The sequence below is a fragment of the Synchiropus splendidus genome, chromosome 1 (genome assembly GCF_027744825.2).
Source record: "Synchiropus splendidus isolate RoL2022-P1 chromosome 1, RoL_Sspl_1.0, whole genome shotgun sequence".
In the NCBI taxonomy this organism is placed as follows: domain Eukaryota; kingdom Metazoa; phylum Chordata; class Actinopteri; order Syngnathiformes; family Callionymidae; genus Synchiropus; species Synchiropus splendidus.
In genome coordinates, this window is record NC_071334.1 from 16,870,194 (window position 1) to 16,887,943 (window position 17,750).

The 17,750-nt window shown below is 42.1% G+C and overlaps 1 protein-coding gene across 3 annotated transcripts in view; it reads left to right on the forward strand.

The window, feature by feature from the left end:
* The window catches only part of ncanb (neurocan b), a 166,570-nt gene that overhangs the window by 127,763 nt on the left and 21,057 nt on the right, over nucleotides 1-17,750 (forward strand). For 2 of the 3 annotated variants that reach the window (XM_053847980.1, XM_053847973.1), the window contains exon 12: nucleotides 1,224-1,337. The exons of the other annotated variant lie outside the window; for it this stretch is intronic. In XM_053847980.1, the coding sequence (XP_053703955.1) occupies nucleotides 1,224-1,337 (114 nt within the window). The remainder of the gene's footprint in view (nucleotides 1-1,223; nucleotides 1,338-17,750) is intronic. 3 annotated transcript variants of the gene reach the window in all.

Consider the following 17,750-nt stretch of genomic DNA (forward strand, 5'->3'; position numbering starts at 1 on the left):
GGGTTTCAAATTCCTTGGTGTGAGTGGAAGCTAGAACAGCAGTTAACAGGCAAAAGGTTTGTGATTATAGTGTGTGAGAAGCCGTCTGACTGAGATGTTTTTACAGTGATATGTATACATATTGTATGATATATTTGCCCCACCAAAAGTCTCAGTTTCTGTATGTAACTTGTTTACTTTTGTGTATTTGTTGTGAACCACATCTATCGCTAATTGTCTTTCTTTATAGTTTATTTTTAGCCGTCCAATTCCCCAAACATTGCATTTGTGTGATCAATTCCACTTTGATTTTATTCATTCACTCATTGTGTTGTTATAAACTGAATAAATACTCATAACAAATGCTGTGATCAATATCAGCGGGCAAATTTGGGGGACAAGCAGCGAGTTTCTGATGAAAGCAGCCCACTTGCTCCAAGCCTGGCCAGTGTCCAACCCTCATCTGGGAGCAGCACCATCCTCTCACCTCTGCTGCTCTGGCCATGTGTTTGCATCAGGTTTCCAGGGTTCCCTCCCTTAGCATATTTTGAACATTGGTTCTGTCGGACTGAACCCCCCTCCCACCATGACCTCTCGCTGAAGCCTGAGGGAATCATTTGGTTGCGATGCTACCGGTTTTTGGGATTCCAGCTGAAATTTTAATGGTTTTGCCTCCGGGCCGGGATCAGCCACAGAAATGCACTTGCTGTGTGTGCGTGGGTGTGTGTGTGTGTCTGTGCATTTTTGTGTGCATGTGCATGTGTGTTTGTTTAATTTAAACTAAATACAGAGCAACTCCGTGTCACATTCCGTAGAGCATAAGAATTCTCTTGCACTAAATAAGCAAGACATTAAATTAAGATATAAGTTTCTTATAAGATTATATTATTAGGTTTTTATTTTGCTTCACTGCTGCATCGTGATTTTGAATTTTTATAACTTTGTCAAGTCCTTTTGGACTTGGAATTGTGTTTCAGATCCTTATGAATTTCCCATTCTCAATTTCAGATGCAAGTGCAGTCATTATGCTGCTCTCAATTTGTACACAATGCAGCGACACGTTGCAATTACTATTGCGCTCAACTGAGCCCCTCTGGGCGCTCACTGATGAAATCCAATCAAATTTTCTTCATTAAAACTCTTGCAGAAAACACCTTCTAATCTCTTCAAGATTTCAGTTTAGGCCTCATTATGCCAAAAAAGTGGGGTGTTGAATATCGCTGCCTTTCTTGTCATCTCTGCAGATATCGATGACTGTCAGTCAAATCCCTGCCAGAATGGTGGAACCTGCATCGACGAGATCAACTCCTTCGTGTGCCTTTGCCTGCCAAGCTACGGTGGAGCCACTTGTGAGAAAGGTGAAGGAAAATATCTCTATTACTATTGAGTGACGGCAGAGTGAGTGCTGCAGGAGCGCAGCGGAATAAAGCAGGAGTAGGAGGAAATAATCTCCAGTCCCAACTCGGGAGGTTCATGAGCAGAGATGGGTAAATGAGCGACATAAAGCCACGGAGTTGGAGGAGACTAAGGAGGTGACAAAGGCAGGTGACTGGAGATGAAAATGAAGAGAGAGACACCAGGGAGAGGATTAAGCTTTAACAAGGATGGAATCGTGGAGAAGCGGGAGGAGAGAGAAGCAGACAAAGGAACAGAACGATAATGAGGAGGTGTAAATGAAGATGGTTGAAAAGGGGAGCGAGTTGTAGACAGAGTGAGAGGGAGAGGTCTGGAGCCCTGCGGAATAATGTATAAGCTTTATTCTCAACACCTGCGTCCAGCTGGTCTTCCTCTTTTATCATAGACGACCGGGGAGATAAGAAGATTCTGCTGCAGGCGCTTCACAAACGCTAACATAAAAACATGGTTGACATGTGGGGGATGAATGCTGTTTACCTTTTCAGTTTGTTTTTTTTTTCATAAAGATTTAGTGCATGACTTCATAAAGCAACTTGTTAAATTGAACTATAATTCGAGCTATTATCAATGTTGCGATTTATATTACAGGTTCCTGAGTATTGCATTTTACTGTAATTTCTGGACTTGTGGTCGCAACTTTTTTCTCACGGACTGAACCCTGCCGCTTCTACAATGATGTGACTAATATACATGGATTTTTACAGTCTGAAGACTGCGAAAAATATTCAGCCTTGTCACATGAAACGGATGAAATCACAGGCCTTCTATTTACCAGAAAGCTGTCAAAATGCAGAGTTTGTTTCATGATACAGTCTTGATGTTGTATCGAAACCAGTTTAGTTTAAGCCTGTTTAAGCCGGATGCACCACTGACCTCTCTTTGGCGGAGACACCCACCCATCTTTATAGACCAGTGCGGCTTATGTATGAACAAGATCTATTTTTCTTCTTAAATTTAGTGGGTGCGGCTAATATTCCGGTGCACTCTATGTTCTTGAAATTATTATAACTTCATTATTTTTCACCCTGGGGAAGCTTTGTAGTACATTTGATATCTCATTGTTTGTATATTTGGCATGACATGAGAAGACATACTCAGTGGCTCTCAGTTCAGCGTCATAACGGCAAAGATCGCAAACAATACCAAGAAAAAAAACAACACTTGAAACATTATAGTCTCAATCTTCCCTGAAAATATGTTGCTCCCATATCATCCGTTTACGTCGACTGTATCGATACCCAGCGTCATCTCAAACAGTGGAAAGGGTGCTTGCTCTCATAAATGCAAACAGCTCAACATGAAATCAGGTTTGTAAAAGTAAAAAGAAGGATCAGCTCGGTGGCTGAGAAGTAGAAGAGAAGAAGAACTGTCATCTGACATCCCTTTTATATAATGCAGACTTAAATGTGACATAAAGATCTATCTTCAGGGCAAAAACACTTTCTTGCTTACTGAAGACTGTCGCTCAACTGAGTGTTGGACAGAAATATAAATGGGCTCCCTTTGTGTCTGGCGTCTAGTGCCTCGCTGGACTGGTCCGGGATTGAGAGAGCAGTCTAATCGATGAAAAAAAAAAAAAACGATCTGAAGCAGAGGATTTGCTTCAGAATGTACAAGACTTTTAACAAGCTCCAAAAAAGAAAAGGACAAATTTGGAGAAGAGAGAAAATGTCCCGAATCATCTTTCATCTTCTGTGCTGACGGAGCCACATCCCTGCGACAGAACAGCAGAGTTGTTGAAAACTGCATTATCTAATTTGCTTAATTTCCCTCATTTAAATCCAGTGTTGCCTATTTAGGTGCTCCTGCGCTAATGGTGTGGAGCCATTAATAGTAAACACCCTGGTACTTTTGGGGGGAAAAGACTGCAAATTGAAGTTTGCTTCACATCAGCGTTTGGGCATCAATTAAATCGTAAATAGTTTAAATGCTGTGCAAATGCAAATCTATTGGCAGGAAGAAATTGTTATAAATCGTATAATCCAAAAGCAAATTACAACAACAGAATGTATCTGTCGTCAGTTTTGAGAAAGTATTGGGTTACAAAGAGGGCGACTTTCTGGGATTTGAGGCTTTCCACGGTTGTGTTGTGTTGTGATTTGCATCATCTGTCTCAACATGACTCGCACTGTTGTTTGTTCTCTCTGCCGAGTCACAGAGGGTGAACGACATACAAAAATCTTCAGCCGGGGTGATTTCCCTGTGGTCTCTGTCGCCATTTTAATATTTATGTACCTCCTGTTTAACAGTCCACGAGTGAATGTGACACCAGTGTCTGCATGCTTAGTTCTAGGAGTTTTCCTGCAGAGCTTTAATATTTCTCTCCAACTGGGTTTGAACGCTGATGGCTGTTGTTATCGTTTCATATGCTACTGTGAGTACAAATCTCTGAGGCTCACAAGTGCTTTTGACCGGCTGGAGTCTGCAACTGGGGCTAGTTGTACAAAGAGTTGACAACAGACCACTGGAGCTGTTGAATCTTACAGCCCAAGTGCAAACCATGAAAACTGGACGCCCAGGTTTTCACAGCAGGACGCCATAACTGTCCGATTATTAGTGCCTGTATAACGCCGTATTCATGGTGTCACACACTGGTTTCCATGAAAAGGGCAGAATACAATCGGAATTGACCGATTCTCAACCCTCTTGCAGCTGTATCTTGGCCATTGCGGTCGCCATATTTGTTTAGCGGCGTATTCTAGTGGTTGTCCACATATTGCAAGTCCACTCTAGTGGCGTGGAAACGCACTGTGATTGATGTGGCATTGTCTGTCGCTGATGACAGGAGGAAACTGTTCCACACCTTAAACAATCATTTACTAATGAATAATAATGCTTTTTGAATGAAGGAATGTTTTAAAGGTGTGGAAGTTTAGAAAACTCAAAGAATCACAGATTCACTGCTGATACAACTGTGCTTTTATCTTACATAAATATATGAAAGAAGATGAACAAAACTTTAGACACTTATCTTGTAGTAAGGGAAAGAGTCATTGTAAGTCATTTTTGTACAAATAGACAGCTTTACGGAGCAAGTTGTTAAGTCGGTCATTTACAAAATCCATGACCATCATTCGTCAGTATGTTTTTTCTTGGGTGAAGGTCACAAGTTTCTGCAGGATAAACACTGTCATAAGCTGACCCTACTTTGAAGTGTTGATTTGTCAAATCCGAATGAAATGTAAGATTGGAGCTGTCGTGCTTTAGAGATGATGTGATAATAAGCTGATTCAATGAGGGAAAAACAAAACTTTTTCTGAGGACACGCCAAAAGCGAGAGAAGACTCACGACTGAACGGCACCGCACAAATATGGTGTTCAAGTTTGCAGAAATAAGAAGTGGAAATATAAATAACAAAAACCTGAAGAAACAATCATGAAATTTCCTGCTTACGAACTGTAAACAAATTGCCCTGGTGCAATTCATGTAGCAGCACAATGGTTCCAATGGTTAAAAAAAAAAAGGTTATTTAAACTTATAGTAGACTTATAGTTTCTTCGGCTTTTGTCCCGCTAATACGAGGTACAAATGTACAAAGGTACAAAAGAAGAGGGGATTCGTATACAGACAAGCTCTCACGCCGAGTGATGATACACAATGACTTCATATGTTTTGGGGTTGTGGGAGAAAACCAGAGTGCCTAGACCACCTACATATTAAGACAAGACCTTGGCCTGCCACCAAACCTGAGTTGCCTCCAACCGTACAGCTCAGTGAGCTACTCGACACATCACTCTCTCATGACCTCACCACGAGAAAAGATGACATTCCAAGTGAGTGATAGTCCTGGAACAAGCTAAAACCAGGTTTACTACACCAGCTCTAAAAGTAGTTAGTTATTGTCTTATCAATGAGTGTATCAATTCACTTCCCACAATGTACTGCAACAAATTCATTGTTGTAAGAGACATACAAGCTCAATTGTTTAAAAATAAAAAGTAAACGTTAATGTAAACAAAAGTAAGTGTAGTTTTTTAGGAAAATGTGTAGAGAAGTCGATCAGCATCCAAGGAGTGAAGCCTGATTACAGCGAGACTATTTGCTGAACTCACGCACTTGAACAGCTGATTACGTTCAGTATTCAATTAGAGCTCATTCACATTTGTCATAATCGCTTTTGATGTGGCAAATGTCTTACACGAAACGGTCGTCAGAGTTTTCAGACCGACTTTAAATGACATTTCCTGGGCTTCAAAGGATGGAGGGGCCCTTCTTCCCCCGCTGTGATCTGGTGTCCGCAGACGATTGACTGTGCCAATGCAAAAGCCTGTTTGTGGTTTCATCTCCCTGTCTCCTACGAGAGCGCAGGCACGCGACACGGCTGTGCGCAGAATCTTTCACTACAGGCGCCGCACACTGTTTCAGTCTGATCTCAGTTTGATACCCAGCCCTAAGTCCGGAGCGTGACGAGAGCTCTGGGAATGAGGTCAACGGAGAGCAATGTTTTTCAGTTGAAATGTTTTCTGTTTGATCCATGGGTGAGTTTAATGGTGCAGTTCTTCCTGCATCATTTACAAGACGAACGTGTTTGCACAAGATTAGGTGCTTGTGAGGTCCAATAATCTAAAGTGCTGGGGCCCAACTGCTCTCACTGAACTGTTCCCGTGAAGACTCAGTCTAACACTATTTGAATGCATTGTGAGAAGAAAACCATTAGCTCACCAAAACTAAGTTAGAGGTCCGGTGCTTTGCTGATATGTTAGGAGTTTTAATCACAGGTCTGTGATAATTCATGTCTTTGTCGCATCACTACTCACTGCTAAAAAGGAAGACCGTCAAGTTCACTCTGTGGAAGGTTACTGTAAGCTGGAAGGAGGGTATGGTTTTCAGAGGCCTCTGTGGAAGCCCTGGGTGAAAGGAAAATCTAATTTGACTCAAAAAAATCTTTGTATTATTATAAATAACTAAAAGCTATACAAAACATTCATGAATATTTTGTCTGTACAATATGTCACTCATGAAAATAAGAATAGTGAGGTAAAATAAAATGACAAATCATAAGCTCAAAGATCTTTGAGAGCTTTAAAGTCCAGCCAAGACCTTAACAAAAAAGCCGTGAACAGGTCCGACTAACCGTTTAATGTTGCATCTCCTTACATAAGGATGAACTCCTAACTAGATTCATGCTGGTACTGCAAACGTATTGGAGGTCTGACGTGTCCAATGGGGAGCAGACCCAGGAAAAAACCTGCTGCATGATGAAGCGACCATTCATCTCGGTTGTCCTGGAAATGACTCAGTTCTGGAGGCATCAAGTATATTATTGAATGATGAGCACTGTGACGACTGGCTAGTCTGGTTTGTGTTTTAGGAAATTCTGAATTCACTTGGTGTAATTGATGTTGTAAAATATATCGCTTTAAGTATTCACAGTGTTTTAGTTCTCAATATATTCATAATGCCTGAATATAAAAGATATATATTCATAATGCCTGAATATAAAAGATGTACATTCATAATGCCTGAATATAAAAGATGTATATTCAGAATGTCTCAATATAAAAGATGTACATTCATAATGCCTGAATATAAAAGATGTATATTCAGAATGTCTGAATATAAAAGATGTATATTCATAATGCCTCAATATAAAAGATGTTTATTCATAATGCCTCAATATGAAAGATAAAATATTGCAAGACTGATGCGCACAAGTGGCCACAAACTCATTCCATGTTGGTTAGAAAGCTCCAAAGCAACACATTTAACTCTGGGAGAGGATCCAAGTCAGATTTTGATGATGCAGTAAAACAGCCTCAAAATGTCGCCCGAGTGCAATAAAAGATGGTTCTCCTTATCAATGTGGGCTGCAAAACAAAGCGATTTGATTTGCTTATTTCAATCGCATAAAAACCCACACTCACATATCGACTCCTTACAGTGCAATCCTCTGATCACACGATTGCAACATTGTGGAGAGCTAAAACAACCAGCTCAGCCAAACCAAACATTGCCTCAACGGTGAAGATTTGGGAATCGATAATGTAGCGCCTCCCCCTCCCATGCGCCACCATTTCAACAGTGAGATATTAGTTTATCGGCGGCGGCGGCCGAAGCTGGCCTGTAGTTATCTTAATGGACGGGTAATTGTGGGGAGAAACTGGTTGCCGTGATAAGAATAACGCAGACATCCGTGAATTGTTTCGTTTTCTGCTGCCACAGCACCGAGGCCGAACGCTGAGGCCGTCCTGCTATTCTGGTGGCTCGCAGCCTAATCGGCGGAGACAGAAACCGAATCTTTCTCACTGCCTGACCGAAGACAAAAGTGACAGAGGAGCCATTAGCTGGTTTCTTCTCATCAGCTTCAGTGCTCCCTCCTGTCTTGTTATCCTTTGTTCCCTCTGTTTTTCATTTCCCTTCTTCTCCCTGGAAGACCAGCCTAATGTGCACCTGCAATAGATTGGACATGTTGTTGCTTTATCATGCCACGAGTGGAGACACATCTGTTTTATGTTGACTTCTCTTTGCTGTCATCCTCTCATCACTGCTGCGCTGCAGGAGGCGCTGCCACTTCTGCTGAGTTTGTGCGTCTGCGGCAGGTGTGAGATTGGCGGCTGCCTGTTGGCGATGAGTTTGTATTTATGTTTGAGAGATGGTTTGATGTTTGAAGCCAAGAATCTTTACTCTAACACAAGCACTCCGCATGAGCTCCAGCTCAGAGAGAAGGAGCCTCTCTTAAGCATGACCCATATGAAAGCCTTCAGTAATCTTCTGGAAAAGCACATATGAAAACACTACACACTTTTATATCACACTTTTTTACCTTAGGAAACACAGGGATGCATTGTTTCTAGCCCACACACAAACAAACAAGACTACTGCTTCATGCCGTACTAGTCGCCCAAAAACAGAAGGCTTTGACTTTGGAATAACTCACAGAGACCGAGCGCTCTCAGTTGCACGACACACTGCAGGGGAGTCATGAAAGCACTTGTTTTTTAACACTAGAAATGTTGTTTACGCTGAAGTGAGGAAGGTGATAAACATTTTATAGACACATGGTTGTGGACTTCAAGCTCCTCACAGTATATTGTGGTATATTTTTCTTCCCACAGCAGCCATTTATTTAACTTAATGACGACATGACTTATATGACTCGTTGTGTCATGCTCTTCAAGTGGACTTCGTCTGTTTATGGCACATTTGTTTCAAACAAACTTCTCAACTCTACTTAAAACTTGGACTCAGCGACGTGAGAACACGGGGTCCTGCTCAGGGGACAATGTCCATGACGGGGAAAACACATTTCCAGTCTCCGAAACTCACCACAATCAGAGACTGGAAGCCTCCCAGTCATGTGACCATGGAGCTGATGATGTCTATTCTATGCTTTTTGTCACCTGCCTGGAATCTTCTTCTTTCTCGGCATCTCTCACCAGGGGGGTTTCCTCAGCACGTCCACCTCCTCCACCTTAACCCTTGGTTGACCACCCTGCTGCCACAACAGGATTTGAAATACGCGTTTCAGATCAGCATAAGGCAGAGATAATTCACACACATTCTGAAAGAGAAAGACTCCTATTACTATCATTACACGGCAGGGTCACGTGCACATGCTGCAGGAGCTTTGCTTACAAAGCTGAATGTGAAAGCTTTTCCGGTTATGGCTAGTTGGACAGTTCTATCACACTGAAAACCATGATGCGGCTCTCAGTGAATACGAAGACGATACAGACTGGCCACTACTAGCACACTCACTGAAATAAACACCTGAACCTCAGTCGTTTCTACGGAGCCCTGGAAGTGACATGCATGTGTTTATTTTTTTGGATGTGACATGCATGACTTTATCTTTTTTAGCCCAAGATAACAGTTATAATTAGTATCTCAAGATAATTTTTATGTCAAGAAACAATTACTTCCTGTAACCACTATGTCTCCCATGGCTTCGTAACTGTTGGTCAACATTGTCATTCGCTGTCTGCAAGTCAGAATATTGCCGACGGCGAAGTCTGTGCGCTTTTAACACTCTGATCAAGTAGCTTCTACTTGAAATAATACCACATGTGACATGCATGACTTTATTTTTTTTCTCCCAAGATTACAGTTATCTCAAGATCATTTGTATCTCGAGATAATTTTTATCTCAGGAGAAAAAAAATAAAGTCATGCATGTCGCTTCCCAGGACGCGTAATAGGTATAGCTTAGCCACATATGGTATTATTTTGAGTAGAAGGCACTTGATCAGGGTGTTAAAAGCGCACAGACTTGCCGACAGTGACTGACAACGTCGACGAACAGTTCCGAAGTCATGGGAGACATTGCTGTTCCAGGAGGATGTACACAAAATGCCTTTGCCAGAGAGGCTGCTACGCATGCGCTGACATTTACGATTGTATCTTCATATAAAATTAACTCGAGATAACTGTTATCTAGAGATACGCATTATCACGAGATAAAAATTATCTCGAGATAGTTGTTATCTCGGGCCAAAAAAAAATAAGTCATGCATGCCACATCCAAAAAAAATAAACACATGCATGTCACTTCCAGGGCTCCGTAGGTTTCAATAGGCAGAAAATCAAATGATAAAAGTCCAGGGATGAACGTTTGTAATTTTTCCAATATATTCAAAAACACACAGTAATGTTGACTCATTCAACCACTCATAGCTCATTTTTCAACAGTTCTACGGACTTACTCAAAATGATTGTATATAATTGTAGTCATAAAAGGGTTCACCTTTTATGTGAATCCTCCATTGTCTCTCTGCTTTGCCTGTTACTTGTCCAGGTATTAAAGTTAGCATAGTAATGTATATTGTTGTCTGTCAAGCTGCAGAAGTCGGCCTTCCACTTTCAATTGAATCAAATGTTTCTCCTCCAGCATTTCCTGATGCTGCAGGCGCTTCACCTATCTGTCCATCACGGGAAACAGTGAAGTTAGAGCTAACAATGAGCGCCTGCGATTGTCACCCCTGGTGTACCATTGTTTTTTAACACCAAGGAATTTCATTGAAAGCCTAATGCATCAACATGCAAAGCATGCTAAAGGCGGTGTTGGAATAGAAGTCCACTTACTGTAACCATTGTTATTATGCAGTAGTGAGAATGCATTGTAATAATTATGGTCATTAAAAGTTCATATTTTTTAATACCTTGACAAGAGAGAAGTACATTTGTTATCAATGTCGATCAATGTCAAGTCCATTATTGAAGACAAACTACCTGCTAGTGACATGTTAGAATTCTACACTGAAACTAGTGGTAGTTTCACATCACTGCACATCAGAGAAACTTCTTCACATCACAGAAACTTTCTTCAGAAACATCATGTTCACTTTTAAATCTTGGAAAAACATCAGATGAGGTAACACTTCGCAATCAGTTCACATTACCAAGCTGTCCAACTGGCCTACAGTCTCCAGTGTGAGGAATTTGTTTCACCCCAACTCACCTCATTATTTTGGATTATATTAAAAAACGAAATCATAAATGTTGGCTTGTTACTGCTCACCTGTTCCCAAACTGATGAAAAAGCAGGCATCTTAACCATGTGAAGGAATCATATTGGTTCCAGGGTTTCTGACTTCAGTTGCTGAACGACAACTGAGAACTACTGCTTGGTTGAGTACCAAGCAGCAATGACTTTGATTCATGGCCAAGGGTCCTTTGGCTCTGTCAATGCTGCCACTCCAAAATAAGTTAAATGGTATTGTTGTTCCTTATGGAAATAGAAAAGTTATCAGTGCCCCTCTTTATTCAATCCTCGTACCTAAAACCTCTGCTGTCATGCGCTCCATTTTCCAAATTTATTCCGGTTATTTGAGTCTTTATTTTGAGGAACCTCATCCTCAGGAGGCAGCACAGATGTTCCTGACAAGTGACAACTATGGGACACGAGCTGCCTACAAATATAGACTCAAGTGGAAGCATCTTAATTTTTTTCATGTGGACGGCACCCTCTGCAAAATACCAAGGGACGAGTTCAAATCCATCTATTGGACTGTGGAATCCAATTTATGTCTCAAGTTAAAATACTCTTGGCAGGGTGGCTCACCTTCTCTTAACATGACATTTCTCAATGTCACACATCAATGGGAATTTAAGAAACTTACACGCTTTCTGTGCATTTGCCTCGACATCAGAGGCGAGTGGCGACTCCTATGTCGAACCAAGGTTGAATATTGGGCAGACAGTCCTCTGAGATTGTCCACCCAAACCGCAGCAGCAGTGCAGCAAGTACACAGTGACACTAATGAGGAGGAAACAGACTGAGCCGACTAACAGAGGTGGGAAGCAGTTCAAAAAATTAGCAGGCACAGACTTTCTGTCACTGCACGCTTCCGCCTCACGCCTGGATTATTTCTGGCTTCTTTTATAGTTGTCTTCTCATATTCCAAAGGAAAGCTTTGGAATTCCATGAGAAATAAGCTGCTGAAACCAACCATATCAATGGAAAGAACGCGTTCTTGATTTGCAACACAAATACTTTATAAATGCCGGTTAGAGTGGATAGAGGGTTCATATTTTGAAGCCCACAAGAAAGACATGAGCCCTTGTAAACTTTGAGTGAAATATAATTATGTGGCTAAAGACAGCAGAGTGGAGATGTAGGACTTGTTCTCTTTCACTGGTTCGCTCAATTCCTGTGTTTACTTACTGAATGAAAATACTTCATGTAAATACATATTTCCAAATGCAATTTCTCCCTTATCTAGAGGAGTGGTTTATGCTGATCGTTGATCATGTCGCCGACCCTGTCCCTCCATGTGTGGGCTGATTTTTGTGTCACATGTTTACCTCATGTGACATAACCAGTATTTGTAAAGTAATTCTTACCAGAGATGAGTCCCCCGTCACGTCCACGTGTGGCAATATGCCCAGCAGCATACTGCCCACGTCAACAGCGAAATCTGCGCAGACAAAAATCACTCGCTGCAGCCGCAGATCGCTAACATTAAAATAAAGCATAACAAATGTATTAAAGCAAATAAAGACGAATAACTCTAATATCGTACATTTGTTTGACTGAGTGTGTTGCTAGGTTACGGATGGTGTGTTTACAAATGGATCAAGGAAGTGGTGAAGCGGAAGATTCCCTTTTTCTACTCTTTGAGCTAAGATTTCATGGGTGAATATCCATTCAGAATACATTCATTCGTTCATTCATGTGTTGTGGAAAAAGTGCCTATGTAATCGCAGCTGCTGATGTGATTTGTCTACCCTGGCACGTAGACAGCATATAAGAGTACATTATAGTACTGTTTCCGATATGATTTAAAGCGTCCGAGTTTCTCAGCCAATCACCATCCAGGCCTTTTGCCCCTCTTCAAACACTCTAAGCATCAATATACACCACTGCTGTGTGATAAAGTGGGAGCTATTTTGGCAGCACTCTTTGCAATTGTGTGATTTTGCTTGCTGAGCTTTTGCTTCGCTGCTCTGTTTGTGGAAGCAATCGATCAAGAGGAGTAAGGTTTTTAGCCTGTTATCAGCTGTAAAGGCTCAACTTCTGCATCATCTGAAGAGGAAATTGTGTTGCTAAGGATATGTATTTTTGTGGATCTTCTTCTGAAAAGCCTGACTCTGTGGTGATATAGTGCATTTCTATCCTGTTCGAGCATTAGCTCTGTGCTAACGTTATTCAGGTGCCTCGGATTCCTCGGACGTTTTATCTGATGAATCAACAAGTGCATGGAACAATGAGCCTCCAAACGGAGCTAACAAATCCCAGCAAGTATTTAGAATCTGCACTTCAAATATTTAAGACCTTAAAATGCTTAAAATCTGATTGCAATGCGACGCTACTCATGGAGTATGTGACAGTCGATTACTGAAGAATAAAAGCTACATGTAATTATGCGTTTTCACAAGCAAATAAATCATATATTACACGACAAACATAATGGAAACTCACATTATTTATCTATTTAAATTAGGGTAAAGCACATGTTTGATCCAGGGCAAGAGGCAAAGAGAACCAGACAATAACTTTGATCTCCCCACAGACTTCCATTCCTTTTTATTCCGATTTTAGGCGCAATGGAAGGGGCGGAGACTTAGGCACCCTATGGATGAAAGTGCAACTGTCATCATTTTTTACTTCTTCCTACTCTACATGAGGTCACACAGGGCTGGGACTGAACCCAGGCAGGATAGGAAGCCAGCCTCACGTACATACTCTCATGCACACAGCTACACGTGTGGTGACGCCACCAGTGAACCTCGGTATGATTTTGGACTACTCAGCTGAGAAATATTATCATCCAGACCATTACACCTCAAACGACTTGAGACTAAAAGTTGTAGCTCCTCACTCATCACCATCGTCGCGATACAGCTGCAGCTAAAACTGGCAAGAACTCCATTTCTCTTTAAGTTTACGGAGCATTGCAGCATAACAGGTGAAGTAAATCCTCGTCTGCTGTGTTCCTCCTTCACCTTGCCCTTTTTAGAATGCAGGTATTCCAGCAACTTAACACTAATCCTGAACTTTTGTTGCTCTGGACGCATGTGCTGGTTTGACTCAGCGCTGTTTTTCAAAGTCAACAGAAAGAAGCCAAATCGCATTGGTTTACAATTCGCCAGCGTTGCTTCTTTCTACAGGGCATATCAAGTGACATCCATTCGCTGTCCCCGACTAAACCAGCGAGTCGGCAGAAATGTAATTTTCGTGCCTCCGCTGGGTCTGAGAAGCTGATAATGCTAATGAAGATTCATGGATTCTCATAACCTGTTGAGAGGAACTTTAGCCAGAAACAAGTGGAAGCTGAAGGTTCTTAGTTTGTCTCCATCATATTGGCCCCCGGAGGGAGGAACTCACACTCATTGTTCTGCATTACAGCACGTAAACACTAACACTTTGGCACGTAATGTCTTTGCGGTGCCCTGGCGGAGGCTGCTCAGGAGGACCGGCGGCGTATCTCTCTCTCTCTCTCTCTCTCTCTCATCATGCTATTGTGCTCATCACTTGCCAGTGCTCACTCCAAACAGGAAACTTTGAGAGAAGGTAATTTATTCTCACTGAAGATTCTTAATTGGTTCCTGGAGCGACTGTCATTCTTTTGTCCGCACGGAAGGAAGTTGAGGCAGAGACTGGGGAGACGAGAAAGGATGAAAGCATCAGGGCAGACCCCGCGATAACAGAAAACGGGGTGGAGGGTGAGGGTTGGTGCGCTTCTCTTGTATTTTAATGAAGTTGTTTCTGTTAAATGGGACATGTGGCACCCTCAGAATCAGAATCAGAATCAAATTTATTGCCATGGTCAGTGGGGAGCCCACTAACTAGGAAAGTGTTTTGGAATAACGTGCAGTCAAAAAGTAAATAAATAAAAATATTAAATTAACTTAAATTAAAAATAAATAAATAAAATAACAACAAAGCTGTTCACAACGGCCGAGGTGAAGAAGCTGTTCCTGTGACGGGAGGTTCTGGTCTGGATGGACCGTAGCCTCCTGCCAGAGGGAAGAGGAACAAACAGCCCATGTCCAGGATGAGAAGGGTCAGCTCTGATCCGACCTGCACGTCTCTGGGTCCTGGAGACATACAGGTCCTGAAGAGGTGGCAGGCTGCAACTGATCACCTTCTCAGCAGAACGTACGATGCGCTGCAGTCTGTTCTTGTCCCTGGAGCAGGCTTCCCAGGTTACATATTGCACTGGTAATATTCAAATTTGTGAGACCACAACTGTCCACATTTTTGTCCATATTCTGTAGTGTAAAACATGCTTCAGCTCTGCTGTTTGTCATGTTATCGATAGATAACTGCAATGCATGTAGTTAGCAGTCAAACTTCATGGCCAACTTGTCAAGGTTGGGACAGGAAGGAACTTTGCTTGTGGTTTTTGCACCATCCATTGGGAAATGTCCATCAAACAGTCTGAGCTGTGTCTGCAACTCTACTTCATCGGTATAGCTGTGAAAAGAAACAAGCAAGGCAGTGAATCCACTTGTTAAGTACATTTTTATTTCATTGTGCTTCATTTGAGTGGTGAATATTGGATCGACCATATCAATGTAGTGGTAAGTTGAAGACCTGCTATCAAAAAAAAAGATTGACATCTGCTATAACAAACGTATGACGAGCTATTTTGAAGAGCAATAAAATGAAAAGTGTTTTCTATCGAAGTAAGATTTAGGTGAGACCTTTATTCAAGCACTTTTTCTCGGAAAGTTGGAGAAAACAGGTTTCATTTCAGAGTGAATGATCCAAACAAAAAGCAATTGGATTTGATTTTGTGCTTTGAGCGACCTTCACCCTTCCTGGTTGTCATTGGACAGAAAACAGTGTTTCGTGATTAAATGAAGTATTCAAGGTTTGCTTGAGTAAAAATTGTCCACGGCGCAGGATCAGCGCCCACGGTGGTGGTGGTGTGTGATAAAGACTCTGTTGCCCTCCCTCTTACCTCCACCTCCTTCGCCAGCATCAATCCCGAAAGACGTGACAAAGGGCTAATTATGCCAAATGAGAGTTCAGATTGAGATCAGTCATTCTGTAGCTGTTTCACTGTAACATCCATTACTTCTAATTGTGAGAATCACACTATCAGGACGTGCCATTAATCAATAGTGCCCCGGTAATAACCATTCATAATTCCACCGCAGCTCTCACCTTCTGTCCGCGGCTGTTAGCGGGTCCTACTCCTCTCTTTTTGCGTCTCTCTTAAATGCTTCCTCTCACTCCGGACAGCAGCACGCGGAGCTGTCAGCCCTCAAAGATGCTCACGGGGATGAAGAGGGCGACGCACACGCCCGGCAGTCAAAGCACAGTCTTTCATCACAAGTTAAAAATGATGTGGGAATTCTGATGCTGATAAGCGACCAGCTTTAAGGGTACAGCCTTTTTTACCCTAAATGAAAGTCTCTGGATTCCATCAGAATATTGATGGCTGCAGAGTGACGGCGCAAAAAGGAGGACAACTTCAATAATATCTAAATATTTGAAGAGGTTGATGTGGTGTCGAGCTGTGAGCCTCGCTGTCAGCCTTTGGGAGGATAAATTAGCCAAATGAAGATCTGAGGCAACAAACACACGGCCTCTCTTTTTTTGTCTCTCTTCATGTCTGTTTTTCTTACGCCGGAGCTCAGTGTTTCACTGAGACTGTTGCTCATGTTGAAACCAGACGGCAGTAATTTCACTCCATTCATCACTACGGGGTTACGGAATGTTTTGAACCTGCAGTTTTGTGTTTTTGCCGCCAAGCACCTTTGCACACCTGCAGGCCATGTTTTGCTTATAAATCACCAGGGGAGCTAAAAATCTGAACATGCAAAAACCAGCCTCCAATTTCACTTTGCACGCCCACACACTCCCACGGATGCCACATTAATACTGGTGCACATGCAGTGTATATAGTATTTCTCAGTCCCACTGGTGGATTACTTTGCCTTCGCTGTCTTGCAGCAGTCCCTTCAAACCAACCACCACATTTCTCACCTTTCAACACAACAATGACGAAAGTAGAAAAGTATTCAGTCAGAAAACATGTCAATTTCTTCACACCCCTTTATGAGGGAGTTCTACTGGATATTTGTTATTGTGACTGACAAACACACCTTCAAGTCTAGGGACAAGTGAAACGCTCAGCATTTCCTTCTCTGAAAATGGGATGGAGTCAGATGCTCTTGTTTGTGAGGGCGCCCTGTGAGAAGCCCAGCATCTGGGGTGCTGGTTCTTTGATCATGGCATTGTTAACACCATTCATTCAGTCAAGCTGGTGATCAGGATGTCATCTTAAGATCAGGCCTGAGATGAGGAGATCTCAACTGTTGCTTGGTGGAGTCTTGGTAGAACTTTAGGAGGTCGTACTTCCCAAATCTTCAATGGCTGGCATCATCGTGACAGAACTCTGCATGGCTTTCATGAAGGCTGCATGCTGCTGTTGTTGGTTGTGCTGGAGCCTTAAAGCAGCACGTAGTTACGTAGTTTTAGAAAAAGGTTTTCGATGGTGCCAGTGATAAAAGAGTGTCATAGCAAACTGTCGTAAAGCTGTGCCTCCACAGCCTGCTTCGTCACAGTTGGCAAAATATACCTTGGAATCATTCACATACTTTCCAAGGGAATTGTAGAAATGTATTTCCTGTCCATCATTTCAGCCAGTGCAGAAAGCCTGGAACATGCAAGGGGCCAATGAAGTTGAAAGACGACCGGTTGACCCTGATAATAAAATGTTATTAATACAGCGCGTTTCAGAACTTCACTGAAGATCGCTTGAAACAAGAAAGCTGAACAAGAACAAAGAGAAGGTGCAGCTTCTCTTATGTCTGAACTTCATCATGTCTCAGTGTATTTAAATCGGGTGCAAACAGACTGCGATCAAAGAGTGGTCACCAAGATGTCTGGTTCTATTATATACTGTATATTATTATATTTACAGTGAAGGTTCCTGTTCTGCGCGGGGATGATGTTTTG